Source organism: Podarcis bocagei (genome assembly GCF_964188305.1).
Source record: "Podarcis bocagei genome assembly, chromosome: 11".
NCBI lineage: Eukaryota > Metazoa > Chordata > Lepidosauria > Squamata > Lacertidae > Podarcis > Podarcis bocagei.
In genome coordinates, this window is record NC_138136.1 from 44,918,088 (window position 1) to 44,932,652 (window position 14,565).

Here is a 14,565-nt window from a genome sequence, read left to right on the forward strand (position 1 = left end):
TCCACAGGGCAGGTGCCAAGAAGGCCCTCTGCCTGGTTCCCTGTAACCTCACTTCACAGGGAGGGAACTGCCAGAAGGCCCTCGGAGTTGGACCTCAGTGTCCGGGCAGAACGATGGGGGTGGAGACGCTCCTTCAGGTGTACTGGGCCGAGGCTGGAGGAAGCTGGAGGGGACTGGACAAACATCAACAAGCCTTCATAGGCTTATTTATTCATGTATTTATGTATATCCCATTACACAGACTTTAAAATATCCATAAGTAACATGCACCATAAAGCTACCCCATTGATACCACGCAGCGATTAAAGCCCATGGAATACCAAGATGGGGCCTCACATATTTCATCAGGGAGTGCATTCCAAAACACCAGTGCTCTCTGTGAAAAAGCCCACCTCCATGTGACCACAATATGATAATCATCAGGCCATGGCAAGGCTCATCGGGTTCCAACTGTTGGTTGCAATGGTCTTACCAGGCAATGATGTGAGCTCCTTCCATCTACAGCATCACAGTGGGTCCCAAGCTTATGTATGCCAGTGGTTCTGGGCTGTATCACCTGAGGGTCTCTGTAGTCCTAGAATGTGGTGATACAGCATTTTAAGACACATACAACATGACTGACAAAGAGCCAAGGAAGCTGATGATGTCCCCATAACACCACACAGTTCTGCCAAGCAGCAGATTATGCCAGAATTGTCCATAGACAAGGAGGCATGATGTTTTTTGTTTTTGTTTTATTGCGTATATTTTGTGTTCTCATTTTGTATATTTATGTTCTGATGCGCCCTGTCATTGGCTGTATACAAATTTAATTAATTAATATTTTTTAAAAAATAATAATAATAGGGATGGCATTTCAATTCCAATTTACAAGAAATGTGGCTCGATCATACCAAGTCATTAGACCTACAGCCAAATTAATGTTTTGCCATCCTGGAAAGTGCATTCTTGGCTTGTTCCCGTCTCACTTTGGTGCTATGAATCACCTTGAAGAATATATTTCAGTGTGCAGCACACCAAAGGAAAATGAAAAACCGTCTGCGGTTGGGAGGTTGCAGGAGGGAATGTTCAGACAGGCAATAGTAGCCAGAAATGAAAAGAGGAATAAATTACAGCCAGATAAAATGGGAAAGACCTATGAAATATAGACTTTTTGCCTCTTGGGTGCCAACATCGGTAGTGACTACAGGAAGGCATCCCAGGGCATGAATTTCTCTTTGAGGACAGACCTATCTTTCTTTAAACTATTTTTTAAATTTGCTCAGTGACCAGTCACTTTGCCCTAAATCCATCTCTGCCATCTACCATGGATGCTTTAGTTGAGATTCCTGCATGGACTAGCTGACCCTCAAGGCCCCTTCCAATTCTACAATTCTATGCTTCTATGATGTCTTTCCTGCTTTTGGTGCCTTTGAGTGATACATATTGTTGATTTACACTGCAAGAAAGATGACCGTTTTCAAGAAAGCTCATCTCAAAATATATTTGCATATTTTGAGCTAGGTAATTTTCAGTTGTGAGCCAGACATGATTAAGCAGTACCGGTAATTCAATTCCTGTTTTGAAGCAAACACTCCAGTCATCCAGCCTTTGACAGATTTGGAATTTTGACAGTAAGGTGGAGAACCTTCTTGGAGGGTGCTGTGATTTTCTACAGTAACTTATATTTTATGGAGACGTCATTCCATGGCAGGTGACCCATGCGGTTGCATTCTTATCATGCTTCTTTTCCACCAGCAGGGTCACTTCATAGCTCAGTGAACTGTTCTGATCTGAGAGAGAGAGAGAGAGACCCAACACATTTGTACTAGGAAGAGATTTTCCATAGTCCAGTGGTCAAAAGACTGATTGGATCTGTTTGGATGCCTGTCATGGCACATTATGTGATTCTGCAGCCTAGTGCTTCCATGCTGCCCAACTCCACATCACACATCAACTTCAAGCAAAAGCCATATGGAAACAGCAAATCAAGGGTAATCTAAGGCCCAGGACTCAATTTTGTTGTGTGGATTTGGAGGGTAGGGTAGGATATCATTTATTATTTATCCTTCCTCTTACTCACTTGTGTGAGTTGAATGTCTAGTTAGCAGAGTTTAAAATTACCATCCCTTTGCAGCATAAAATGCGGGGACAAGGTTGCTTAACCTTATTAATCATTATCCAATTTGCTTTAGCAGACCAGATCTTTCCCCTTTTTGTGTGGCTTAAATGTACCATACAAAGCCATTTCCATTGCACCACCCACTTTTGCCTCTGGCCCCACCTACCTTGTCCTTTGACCCCAGAGGGTTGCCCATAAGATAGCATGGTCCTCATTCTGAAAAGGGTCCCACACTGCCATGGTAAATCCAGATGAAGTCGTGTGTGGACTCTGCAAAAAATTGCATGCCTGAGCAGCACTGAGTTCACAATAAATTGCCATGTGGAAGAACCCCCAAACAAGACTGTCTGTAGACTATTCCAATATTTCAAGGTCATTATCTCGTTCCATGTGTTTTGTGCCTCCTTATAAGCCTGTATGATCTGTCAGCAGCTGATGTTATATTCTCAAGCAAAGAAAAAGTTGTGACAACTTGTTCACATCCCTTGCATCTGACACTGGCTTCAGCTCTTGACAAGGCAGGGAATCTGTGAGTGTTGGTGTGAAGAAGAGACAAGGGTGGTTGGCAGAAAAAGTAAACTCTTTTCACCCGATTTCTCTGTCTAGTGTTATTGTACATCACCAACTTTATTCTGAAAATTAGAAGTCGGGAGAGAAGATCTGGATGACCTTGGAAATGCTCTGCTGGGAAATGAGCAATCCATAAAATTCCTTCCTCTTTCGTACATGCATTTCTGTCTAAAGTATCCTTGTGCCTCTGTGCTTGCATCCTGCTTTTGGGCTTCCCATAGGCATCTGGTTGGCCAATGTGACAAGAAGATGCCTTTGGCTTGATTCAGCAAGACGCTTCTCAGGTTCCCATGTTCTATGGTAAGGAAAGCATCTTCCCAAGACAATACTTAACAAGAAAGTCAAAAGTTGTTGTTCATAATTCCACATAGCTTTGGACTGTTGCCTTGGTCACGCTCTGCAGCTTGTTAGAACTTTATTTCTGGCTTTCAAACTGGAAGATTGAGCTTTTAAAATATAAATCTACAGGGACTGTGCAGATGACATACATCATCTGAATAGCCAGCCAATTGACCACCAACTAATGGCAATTGCAATGCACTCACTGGGAATATAGCAAAACAGCACTGTCACATTTGTCTGGCCTATGCTACATGTTCAAATCTTTAGGAATAAGACACCAGATAGGGTTTTTGTTTTGTTTTTGCAGACAGTTGATGACCTTTCTGTGTACCTTGGCATTTTCTGTCTATTGACATTGAGCCACCCACATGGCCCATCACTGTCTGCTGCCGTTGCTGAAACAATATGACTATCTGGAAGTGTTTCACTGTTGTTGTTATTTATTGATTTTAAGGTTTTTATGTATATTGTGATCACTTTGAGATTTATCAGTGTATAAATGAAAAGCGATGTACAAGTTTTCAACCTAAATAAAGAAGGAAATAAAGCTTTCTGGTTTAAATTCACAAAATGTAAATATGACCTAGATTAAGTGTTTGGGTGTCAGTTAATTCTAAGGGACCCAAACTGTCTTGCTTTATTATTTATTATTTTTTAAACCTATCTCATTAATCAATCACACTAGACCTGGAAATCTTTCTACTGAAGGGCAGGTATATATTGTGAAGTAAATCAGTCAATAAATAAATAGACCAGTAATGAGCCTTTGTGAAGTGCACTGCTCTTAGTATCCTGCAACCCCTTTCTTTCCATTTTAGAGATAAGGAGTGATGAGCAGGTCCCCAGTTACAGCCAGTTAACATGGCCAGACTTGTAGTAAGTAGGCTAAGATTATGATATGGACCTCCAGCCTTATCCAGTGGACCACTGTGGCTTAGAAATGCAGCTCATCCCAGTACTTTAAGCCATTCTTTGCACTAAGTAATGACACCAAAATATACTCGGAGTTGAGTGTGAATTTCATGCTCTTTATTCAGCTCATAGTAGCAATGAATGAAACTTTCCCCAAAATGTCTAGCTATATATACATTATGTACACAATGGGCCCTGTGTGATTGGCTAATTCCGGGCTTCTCCTGTAAGCCAATCAGGTTGTGGATTCACTTTCTCCAGAAGCCTGATTGGCTGCTCCTGCAGGCCAACCAGGTCACTGATTCACTTCCACCTGGAGCTGGATTGGGTGGTTCCTGCGGACCAATCAGACTGCTGCATTCTGGATCCTGTTGTTCTAGGATTCAGCTCAGTACATAACAGACACTGAGGTGGTTCAGATGAAGGAAAATCCTCCACACAGAGCAGCACCACTGGGCACAGTGGTATGGACAAAGTACACTGGGTCAGTGCATCTGGCTGTTAACCAGAAGACTGGTGGTTCAAGCCCCACCAGGGACGGCTGTGAGCAAGGTTCCTACATTGCAGCGGGTTGAACTAGCTGACCCTTCGTGCACCAACTCTACAGTTCTATGGCTTTGTAGTGTCCGCTTGCAGAAAGGGGATAGACACATTTTTCTTTCTTTTTTTGCATCTGGATATGACAGGCCAGATGCTATTTCCTCCACATAGTTATGCCCTCAGAGATGTTCTGGATGGTGAACCTTCTAAGTACTGAGTCAGCTCCCAGACAGTGGGGCTGCTATTTCCAAAGAGCAAATTTACCCTACGATCATCTCTGCTGCACCAATGATTCCTGTAGTCCAGTACCTAAAGTCTGCTGCTACTTCCCACAGCCATAACCAATTATCACATCAATAAAACACAAACCTCGGTGATTTCTCCTGTGACTGAGCCAGGCAGCTTAGCTGTCTTAACTTACTCTACTCTTAGAATTATTATAAATTTTACTCATCCATACTTCAACTCTTCTGCAAGTATTTCACAGGAAATAGGAAGGTGCAATCAAAGTGAATCTCCTGCTGGGACTACTCCAGTTAACGGGCCAGGATGGCTGATAATAAAGTTTACCTGACTTTCCAGGACATATAGGAAATGTAGGAGAAATCCAGGCTGGCTTGGAAAGAATTTGGAGATTTATAATTCAATACCTGTGTTGGATCCTTTATATGACATGTTGCTGTCTGGATTTTAATAGCCTATGTGGTTTTATTGTTCTTACTGGGCTGCATATTGATAGCTACTAGGGTTAGCGCTGATTCTCGTTGACCATTTTCTTATTTTATTTATTTATTTCATAAAAGTTACACAGCGCTTGATTGTAAAAAATAAAGAAAGATTTATAGCCGTACTTTAAAACACAGAGAAGTTAAAATGCTAAAACAGATTAACATTCTAAGCTTCAGGATAGGTTTGTCCAAAAAGGAATGTTTTAGCAGGCGCCAAAAAAGGTTAGAGTGAAGGTCCTTGCTTCATCTTGATTGGCAAGGAGTTCCGAAGTGTAGGTGCAGCCACATTAAGTGACCAAGTCCTTACAAATGTGGAACAGGTATTATGTGGCACCTGTAGTTGTGACAATTCCACCAACTGAAGCAGTCAAGTGGGCACATGTGGGGTAAGATGATCTTCGAGGTAAACTGATTTAAAGTTGTTAAGGGCTTTATGAAGGTAAAGGACCTCTGGACGGTTAAATCCAGTCTAAGACTTTCAGGCTGAGGAAGCTGGCGTTTGTCCACAGCTTTCTGGGTCATGTGGCCAGCATGACTAAACCGCTTCTGGCACAACGGAACACTGTGACGGAAGCCAGAGCACACGGAAATGCCCTTTACCTTCCCGCCACAGCGGTACCTATTTATCTACTTGCACTGGTGTGCTTTCGAACTGCTAGGTTGGCAGGAGCTGGGCAGAGCAATGGGAGCTCACTTCGTCACAGGGATTTGAACTGCCGGCCTTCTGATCAGCAAGCCCAAGAGGCTCAGTGGTTTCAACCACATCGCCACCCATGTCCTAGTAAGGGCTTTATATACTGATAATAAGACATTGAACTCAGTCCAGTAGCCAATCAGCAGCCAGTACAGATCTCTTAGTGCAGGTGTTATATGCTGACAACAAGGCCTTGCTCTTGTTGGCAGTTGTGCTGCAGCATTCTGCACTAACAGCAGCTTCCGGATTAATGACAGGTTGCGCTGATCTCCCTTGTTCTACCATTCCACTGAATCAAAATGCATGCTCTCTACCTATGTTTCTGGACTGGCATAATGATCAGCTGTCTTTCTCCAGCTGTTCTTCCTCATGGTGCAAAGGAAGTGATAAGTACCATTCAGTGGCTCAAGTTCAGGCTGGTGTGTCCAAGCAGGGATCTTGATAGGAAGCTTTATGTGCACCTGAAAGGCTGCCAGATGATGTGAAAATCAAATACTGTGAAGCAAAGACATCATGAAGAGGCATCAACAGTCACACTGGCTGTGCATTGTTCTTCCTAGACACACAAAAGGAACAGGTCAACCACTCCAAATCCTGTAGTGAGACAGGATTTTTAAAAAATATATCCACAGACATCTAAAAAACAGACTTCCATGATTGTTTGCCAAAACTAGAGCCCCAAAGCAAGCCAAGAGTAGGTGGCTTTTTATTAATACTGTAGAGCTAAAAACTCCTGGAGCATCTAGGTGTGGACAGGCTTGGATGAGTAATTGGTTTGATGAAGTATCCCTCATTTTTCTTTCCTCCTTATGCCAGAGGCACGAAGAATTAGGTTAGCAAAACTGGCCCATTCATTTCAAGCAAGCAAAACATAGCACAAACCACAGGATCTCTTCATCCAGCAGGTATTAACGTCTGGGTAGGAGGCTCACCCTAGCTGCCTGCCTTTTCTGCCTGACTTGGATTATAGAAACAGAGGCAGCATTTTGCCAAACATCTGGCAGCTGACAAAATATAGCTGATGGGCTGTGTTTACCTTGGTGGGTTACAAGTTTGCAAACTGTTCTACTGTCAAACAGACCCTACTATTAGGATCCTTCTCCTAATACGCAGCTGGATTCCATTTCCTTGCAATTTCTACCCTTCTGCCTTTGGAGAAACAGAGGAGAAGTCTTCATCTTTGGGGTGACACCTCTCCATATATCTGTGATGGCTCATTCACACAACAAGAGGCCACTGTGAGATGCTGCAGTGATGGCTGGTTGAATGTGCCTCATGTGCTGGGAAGATATGGGCAACTGCAGCTTCTCTATGTATGTACTGTACATGAAACAGCAGAACAGATTGGGAGTGCAGGGATGTGCTAAAATAGACCTGAGGTCTAACTCAGTATAAGACAACTTCCCATGTTGTTCCTATATCCTGCACTGAATGTGTTTTGTGTGCATGTGCGCTGTCATTTTATGAGAGGGGCGATACTTAAGCACTTGTTGTAAATAAACTCATAAATGAACCCCCTTCCCCGGAAAGATCCGGCTTTTGCGATAGGGGACAGGAACGCTTGCTGGGAACTGGCTGTGCGCGACGCTTGATGCGACCTCATCTAACCTCATCCCAAGCAGGCGAGTGCTCATCAGCGCGCCAACGTCGTCTAACGTCCCTCGCTGCGGACAAACCGGGGGAGTGAAATGCTCAATGAACAGCTCGTTCCGGGGGGAGGGCGCCCGGTTGCTACAAACGGCACCGGGCGGACGCCCCGTCTGCGAGGCGAAACCCCCAGCTGGGTATCATCACCATGCCTGCGCAACCTCGGAAGCCGTCCTTCGTGCTAAAGGCACCGGGACCGAGGAGCGATCGTGGAAGGCAAATCTGTGCAAGCGAAGCCAGCTTGGGAGCCCCGGTCCCTTTCTTTGGGTAGCGGCGATGTGAGGAGGAAACGCTGGCTCAGGCCAGCTGCCTAACGGCGCGCTCCATCCTCCCTCCCTCCTCCCGGGCTCGTCCGGGTCGCTCAATGTCAAGCGAAGGGAAGCGGGCCCAGGCGCGCCGCTGCGGTCGGCAGAGGGCGCTCGAAGGGAGCCTGCCGCCCGCCCGCCCGCTGCCTCTGGCTCGGCCCTCCTCCCCTCTCCTGTCGGTCCCCTTGCCACGCGAGGCGCGCCAGAAGGGGCTGAGGAGCCGCTGAAGGGCGGGCAGCAGTCGCAGCAGCCGCCGCCGCCGCTGCAAGACGGAGCCGGCTCGCCTGGCCGGCGCTGCCTCCCTCGCTCGCTCTCCCGCGCCACCTCCCTTCCTCCGCCTCCCGGCCGCTCGCTGGGCAGAGGCATGGAGGGCAGCAAGCCCGGCTCGTCGCCCGGCAGCCGCGACGACGGCAGCCCCAGCGCCAACGCCTGCTTCCAGGGCAAGGCGGCGGCGGACAAGGCGCTGGGCAGCCCGGGAGCCGGCGGCGGCGGCAGCCTCAAGGACCATGGCAACTCGGTGTGCTTCAAAGTGGACGGCGGAAGCGGCGGCGGCGGCGGCGAGGAGCCGGCGGTGGGCTTCGACGATGCCGACGCTGCCGGGCGCCAATACGGCTTCATGCAGCGCCAGTTCACCTCCATGCTGCAGCCCGGGGTCAACAAATTCTCCCTCCGCATGTTCGGCAGCCAGAAGGCGGTGGAGAAGGAGCAGGAAAGGGTTAAAACTGCAGGCTTCTGGATCATCCACCCCTACAGCGATTTCAGGTGAGGGGCGAGCGGGGTCGTCTGGGGTTATTTTCTGGGGTGGGTCGGGGAATCGATTTTTCTGTTGGTCACGGTGCGCGCGCGCGCGCAAAAACCGGGGCATGTGTCAGCTCTGCCTCCCCAAAGATCAGCTTGTGCTGCTTGGGCATTTTGAGTGTCTGTGATGCTCTGGTGCCCAATTTTGATGCCAGTCCCTGAAGTGGGTAGCCGAAGTTGAACCCTCTGGAAGAAATAAATATTCCTATCTCCTCTGTCTGTCTCCACTCAACCTGCCTCAACAGAAGCTCAGAGTTCTGAAGAATGACAATTTTCCTGAGCTTGATGCCCTCCAACCTATTTCCTCTGCCTGCCCCCTTTGCAAAGTCTTCGTTGGTGTTCAGGAAAAAAACATGCCAAGTGCTAGAATGGGGAGCATTGAAGAGGCTCTGCCCACAGAGCTTTGAAAGTGCTCACACATATGTGTAGAAGCCCAGGTTGGCTTCTTGTTTCATTGGTAACATTGCTCAGAAGTAAGTTCCACTCCACTCAGGTGCGCTGTGCACAAGATTGTAACCTTAGACTTCCCCCAAGTTCTTGGAACCTCAGGGTCCCACAACCCTCCATTTTTGGAAGGACAGTGAGCCAGTGGCCTTCCAGAAGTTGTTGGGCGACTATCGGCCATCCTGGGTGCGGCTGATTGGCACTGGAGTCCAACAATGGCTGGAGGACTGGAGGTCCCTCACTCCTAGACTAGACTTTCTTTCCATCGGCTGTACTGAACACCATGAAATAACTCACCCCAAACTTGTTTCCACTGAACTCTCGTCTATATAGAAGAAACACAAATGCTACTTACTGCCCAACTTCCAGTCTTGCCCAGGTGACATGTCACTGACCTTCAGAGATGGAGGTTAGATTATTTTCCATTTGCACTGAAAGACAACTCTCACATCCCTTTTCCAGGTGGAAGATATAAGGGAGCCCTCCCCTCCCAGGATGCTGCAAGTTTCATGGGGCACTTTTTGGCATTCCAGTAAAATGGAGCTTTGCACAGGAAAAAAAAATATATAACTTTGGCAAGCCAAGCATGTGAAATGTGGCTTGATTTTCTCCCCCGGTCGGTCCCTAATTTAGGGAGTATAATTTTTGCATCTGCAAAGGAAAAGCTAATCGTTTTGGCTATCTTGGAAGAACTGCGTGGAAACTGGGGCAGGATAAACTAAAATTGAGGAATACCGTTTTCACTCAAACCCAGAAACTGCAAACATCTAAAATACGTACCTTCCTATTTTAAATATCCAAAGTCATGGTGACTTATTCCCTATCAAGCTGTCCCAGGAGAATAAACACCCTTTGCTTCATTTAAAAAATCCTTGTATGGTGCTGGCTACGGGAACAGTGCAACTGACCTTGACTAATGTCCTGTGCAGATGTTCTTCTCTATACATCATTGGGGCAGGGGAGAAGATTGTAATCTTGTCAACTGGCTCTGCCTCCTTGGCACACCCAACGTGTTGCATTTATTGTCTCTGAACGGTGTATGCATGATTTTTGTGAATGGGGCCTATATGTTTAAGTCTCTATGTGGCTATTCTGTCCATTGTGTGGACTAGAGTTGTGTCAAGGGGGTAGGGTCATCTGGCACAATCTCCATCTACCCCTTCTATATTCAGGAAATAATGCATTCACAAGGCTTTAGGTTCTTTTATTAAAACTTTGGTTCCTTCATGCCTCAGTCTGTCTTAGTGCTGTATGTCAGAAAAGGACAAGAAAACGAGCAAATCAGAAAGACAAAAGACAGAGAGAAATAGGACGCTCTCTCTCTCTCTCTCTCTCTCTCTCTCTCTGTGTGTGTGTGTGTGTGTGTGCTGCCCTTAAAATGAAAGCTTTTATGTCTTGAGTCATGGTATATCCATGGGAAGTTTAAAAACACGAACATGTAAGATTCAGGCTCTTCGTTAAAATTTGCACTGCTTGTTATTGTCACTCAGTCTGATATGCATGTGAAAGCTTTTTTGTCTGACAACTGCACATTTTTAGCTCTCTTCCCAGATACTTTTGGAAAGGCTGTGCTATTAGCTTGATAAAAAAGCAGGAACCTGAAAAAAAAAGGATTACATGGATTGAGGGCAACTGGGATTTTGCTTAATGATTTTTGGCCAGAGTGGGGTTTGTCCTTATTAATTTACCTGGTGCTTGAAAGTCATCCAGAACGCGGTATCTCCTTGAGCTATACTATTATGTGCTGGAGGGATGCATGTGGGGAGAAATAGCATTAACTAGTAGAATTTATGCACCATCCTTAACTGGGAGCTATCCAGGGTATTGAATAATAATGCATCTGGAAATCCCAGCTTTAACCTTGGAATCTGTGTCCTTGTCATTTCCAGAGTATACATCATGTCTGCTCCCATATATCCTGTAGCAGATGTAGTTTTCCCTTCTCATGTGTGTAAAAGAGGGTGTCATAAGGGAGAAAGCTGTGTTAAGTTTCATTGACCTTCTGAGACAGACCATTCATAGTTGGCTTGGAACAGTCTTCATATTCATGAGATCTGTCAGGTAGATGAAAAAGAATCAGTTGTGCCTTGCGTGAGATAGATTGCAGGAAGCGTAGAATGAGATGGGCATGAAGGCCATTTAAATCTGAAAAAGGATAGCTACACACAATATAATAGAAAAATGCATCTCCGAAGATTGTTGTATCGTTTTATTCAAATGTGTATAGTTTTACACAAGATGCTAATACAATTAACCTTTGCATATTGTTTACTAATTGCAAGGTGTCATATGTTTAGGTCATTAACTTCCATGCAAACATTGTGTATACTCAGAGCACCATGGCATCTTAACATACTAAGGGATTGTTTGCTTTGGAATCCTTTCATGTAAAATGTATTTGTAATAAATATTGAGTTGCTTACAGATGCTGTGAAAAAATGCTCCTCTGTAGGACCAAGCATCTCGTGGTAAATATATATATATATATGAATTTGTGGAGGTGATGTGAGAAAGTGGTGTCTAGTAAACAGTCCTTGAGCTTTACCAGTTGGTGGTAATTCAGTGCCTGTCTCTATTAATCTATTATAGTGCTGGCATTTTAATATATACTAGTCAGTTCAGCTGTCCTTACATATTATTATTATTATTATTATTATTATTATTATTATTATTATTATTATTATCATCATCATCATCATCCCAGGGTGCTTCACAACAGAAAAATACACAATGAGAATACAAAATACATAATAAAAGAAAAAGAAAAAGAAGCAAATTTGAGGAGAAAGCTTATTTATGGCCTGTGCTTTGCAGAAACAATGGATACATAGTGTATTGGCATGTTTAAGAAATTAAGGAAATCAGTACGTCCTGGTGATTGTGGACAGAGACAAATGGCCACAAAATACTATTCCAATGAGCTGCCTTACCTCTGGGAGTCTCACTGAAAAAATGGAAGTGAGCAATTATGCGAAGAGATTCTTAGGGCTGAACTATGGTTTTCATTCTGGTATGCTATTTTGAAAGTGTGTGTGTAGTGTTGTCGGTTGTGAATGCTATGTATGTGTATGCTAAAATGATCAGCGTTTACTGTCATGAAAATGGAATCGGTACCCTGTCATTTTCCTGATCAAGCCAGCACATCTGTGTGGTGGTTGTTGCTGCTGATCTCCCCTTCCCTTCCCTTCCCTTCCCTTCCCTTCCCATCCCATCCTTATAAGGCCCCAAAGTGAGCTCCAACAGCATAAAAATACAAGATTAAATTAAATTTGAACAATTTACAGTCAATTGAATAGGGTGGGTCAGGTGTCAAAGGCCAGGGTATAGACTTTATGTCACCACACGTATATCTTGATGGTGGCACCATGTATTTTGCATGTGTACAAAAGGAACTGGAGTATGGAATAGTTCTGCCCTTGCAATTATTTGGGATCTGCTCTGGGCTGGCAACAATGAACTATTCAAGAAAATGAATGAATGGGAACACACAGTGAAACAACAAGTTTGGCATTGTGCTTAACCTGCTTAACACTTCAGAACTGAGCACTGTCAGGAACCTGGGTCCATCTTGCAGACCCAACACTATGGAGCATTTTTTGAGAACCACTTTTGTATTTGTGAATGAATCTTTTGGTATGTAGTTCCACTGACAGTTCTTGTGTCTCATATAGGCACGAAGCAACTGTGTTTGGATATAGCCTTAGTCTTCGTACTAGCAAAGTTACCTTCATGCATAATCGCCAGATTAAATTTCTACACTTACTATAGAATGTAAATCAACCTGGATGCTATGTTTATGAACTAAATGAATTTTGATAGAAATGAAATGAGTTGCGCTGATGATACAGACTGTGCTGAATAAAATCAGTTCCAGATCAATCTACGTCCCCTGTCTGTTATCTTCCAGCTTTCCTGCCAACCTGGTTTTGATCCACCTGAAGCTCCATCTTGCTGGGATGTCATTGCCAGTGCTAGAAGGTTGAAGGGACCTGCGTATGGGTTTAATAGGGCTTCTTAGGAAATGCATAGTTTTGAGTCTGAGAGATGAATGGTGAGAGAGCACGGTTATATCTGGATGAGGGCAACAATATGTCTTTCTGTGAAGGGTGGAAATTTCCATGGGTTTCTTGAAGTGTCCTACTTGTGCATTTAAAATTGGGAATGTGGCTTCCTAAGAAAGACATTCCTACACCTAATAGGCACTGGTATTATTCATGCACATGAGAAAGGATATATTGCAAAGAATAGAATGTGATCTTCGCATATCTTTGGACATTAACTGGGCTTGCAGAAAGGAGGATGTGTGGCTAATTCATGCTTCCTCTTTCCATGTTTCCATGCAAGGGTGTGAAGTGGTAACATGCATATCTTCCCTAAGCTAAATGTGTACCTGGACTTGCACAGATCCTCATGGGAGAGATGCATGACTTGTGACCTCAGATGTTACCTGGGAGGAGTGGATATAGCACAGACTTTTTGTTCCCCTCCATAGCCACAGACTTCCATCGTATCATTTGGTTTCATTACACAGTGTTAGAAACTCAGATACATGAGCTAGGTGCCAAATGGCTCCCTAAACCAGGATTACAGTTGCCAAACAGAATGTCTAGTTGCCATTATGGGGTTAGACAGCTCAAAATTCATATTTTTCAATACTTTGTTATTGAATTTCATTATGATTGTACAGATAAAATATCATAGGTAGAATTCTACACAATGCGTTGTTAGTGTGTGAAAACAGTCAAGATCCAGTGATCCCCAGGCATGTACCTCCAGATGGTGGCGACTACAGATGCCATAATGGTGTTTGGGCATCTTCACTGGTTTCATATAATATTTGAAATAACTAGCTCTGTCCCCGTCCCCCCTGAAATTTGATGAATGCTGATTCATAAAACCTTGCAACTCATATTGCTGTTAATACAGATTTGCTCTATTGTGGGGTATTTCTCCTGGACACTCCGTTAGTAACTCTTAAGTGAAACCACCCATTCCATCTTGTTCTGGTCCTCTTAATTGGTGGGCGCAACCCAACGAATTGCACCTACAGGAGCAAATCTATGTGCCACATATCTCAGTGGAACATAACTGTATAAGAAGCACTGAGTCCCATTGAAACCAAGACAATTTAAGAAAGACCTGGAGTGTGCCATGCATTTATTCCCTCTCAGATGCAAATCTTGCAACACTTCATTGTTCAGGCTGAACCATGGTTAATGTTAAACACCTTCATCAGTGCTAATCCATGGCCAATGCTTTCCAGAGCTGGCTTCTTAATCAGGTTGGGGAAGCATCTGTTTTGCATGCAGAAGATTCCAGGTAGGGCTGGGAATGTCCCTCCTTTAAAAAAAGTAAAATCCTGGAGAGCTGTTGCAGTGAGAGTCAACAATACCTAGCTAGATGTAGAAGGCAGCTTCCTCTGTTCCACTGCTCTCCCCAGAGCCTGAAACAGCTGAGTACTCCCTCCATCTGAGCCCTGAGCAG

At 44.5% G+C, this 14,565-nt stretch overlaps 1 protein-coding gene across 1 annotated transcript in view; it reads left to right on the forward strand.

Annotated features, from left to right (window-relative positions):
* Nucleotides 1-8,080: 8,080 nt before the first annotated feature.
* HCN1 (hyperpolarization activated cyclic nucleotide gated potassium channel 1) overlaps nucleotides 8,081-14,565 on the forward strand; it is a 183,769-nt gene continuing 177,284 nt past the window's right edge. The window contains exon 1 of the mRNA XM_081212754.1: nucleotides 8,081-8,601. Coding sequence (XP_081068880.1) covers nucleotides 8,204-8,601 — 398 coding nt within the window. The 5' untranslated portion in view covers nucleotides 8,081-8,203. The remainder of the gene's footprint in view (nucleotides 8,602-14,565) is intronic.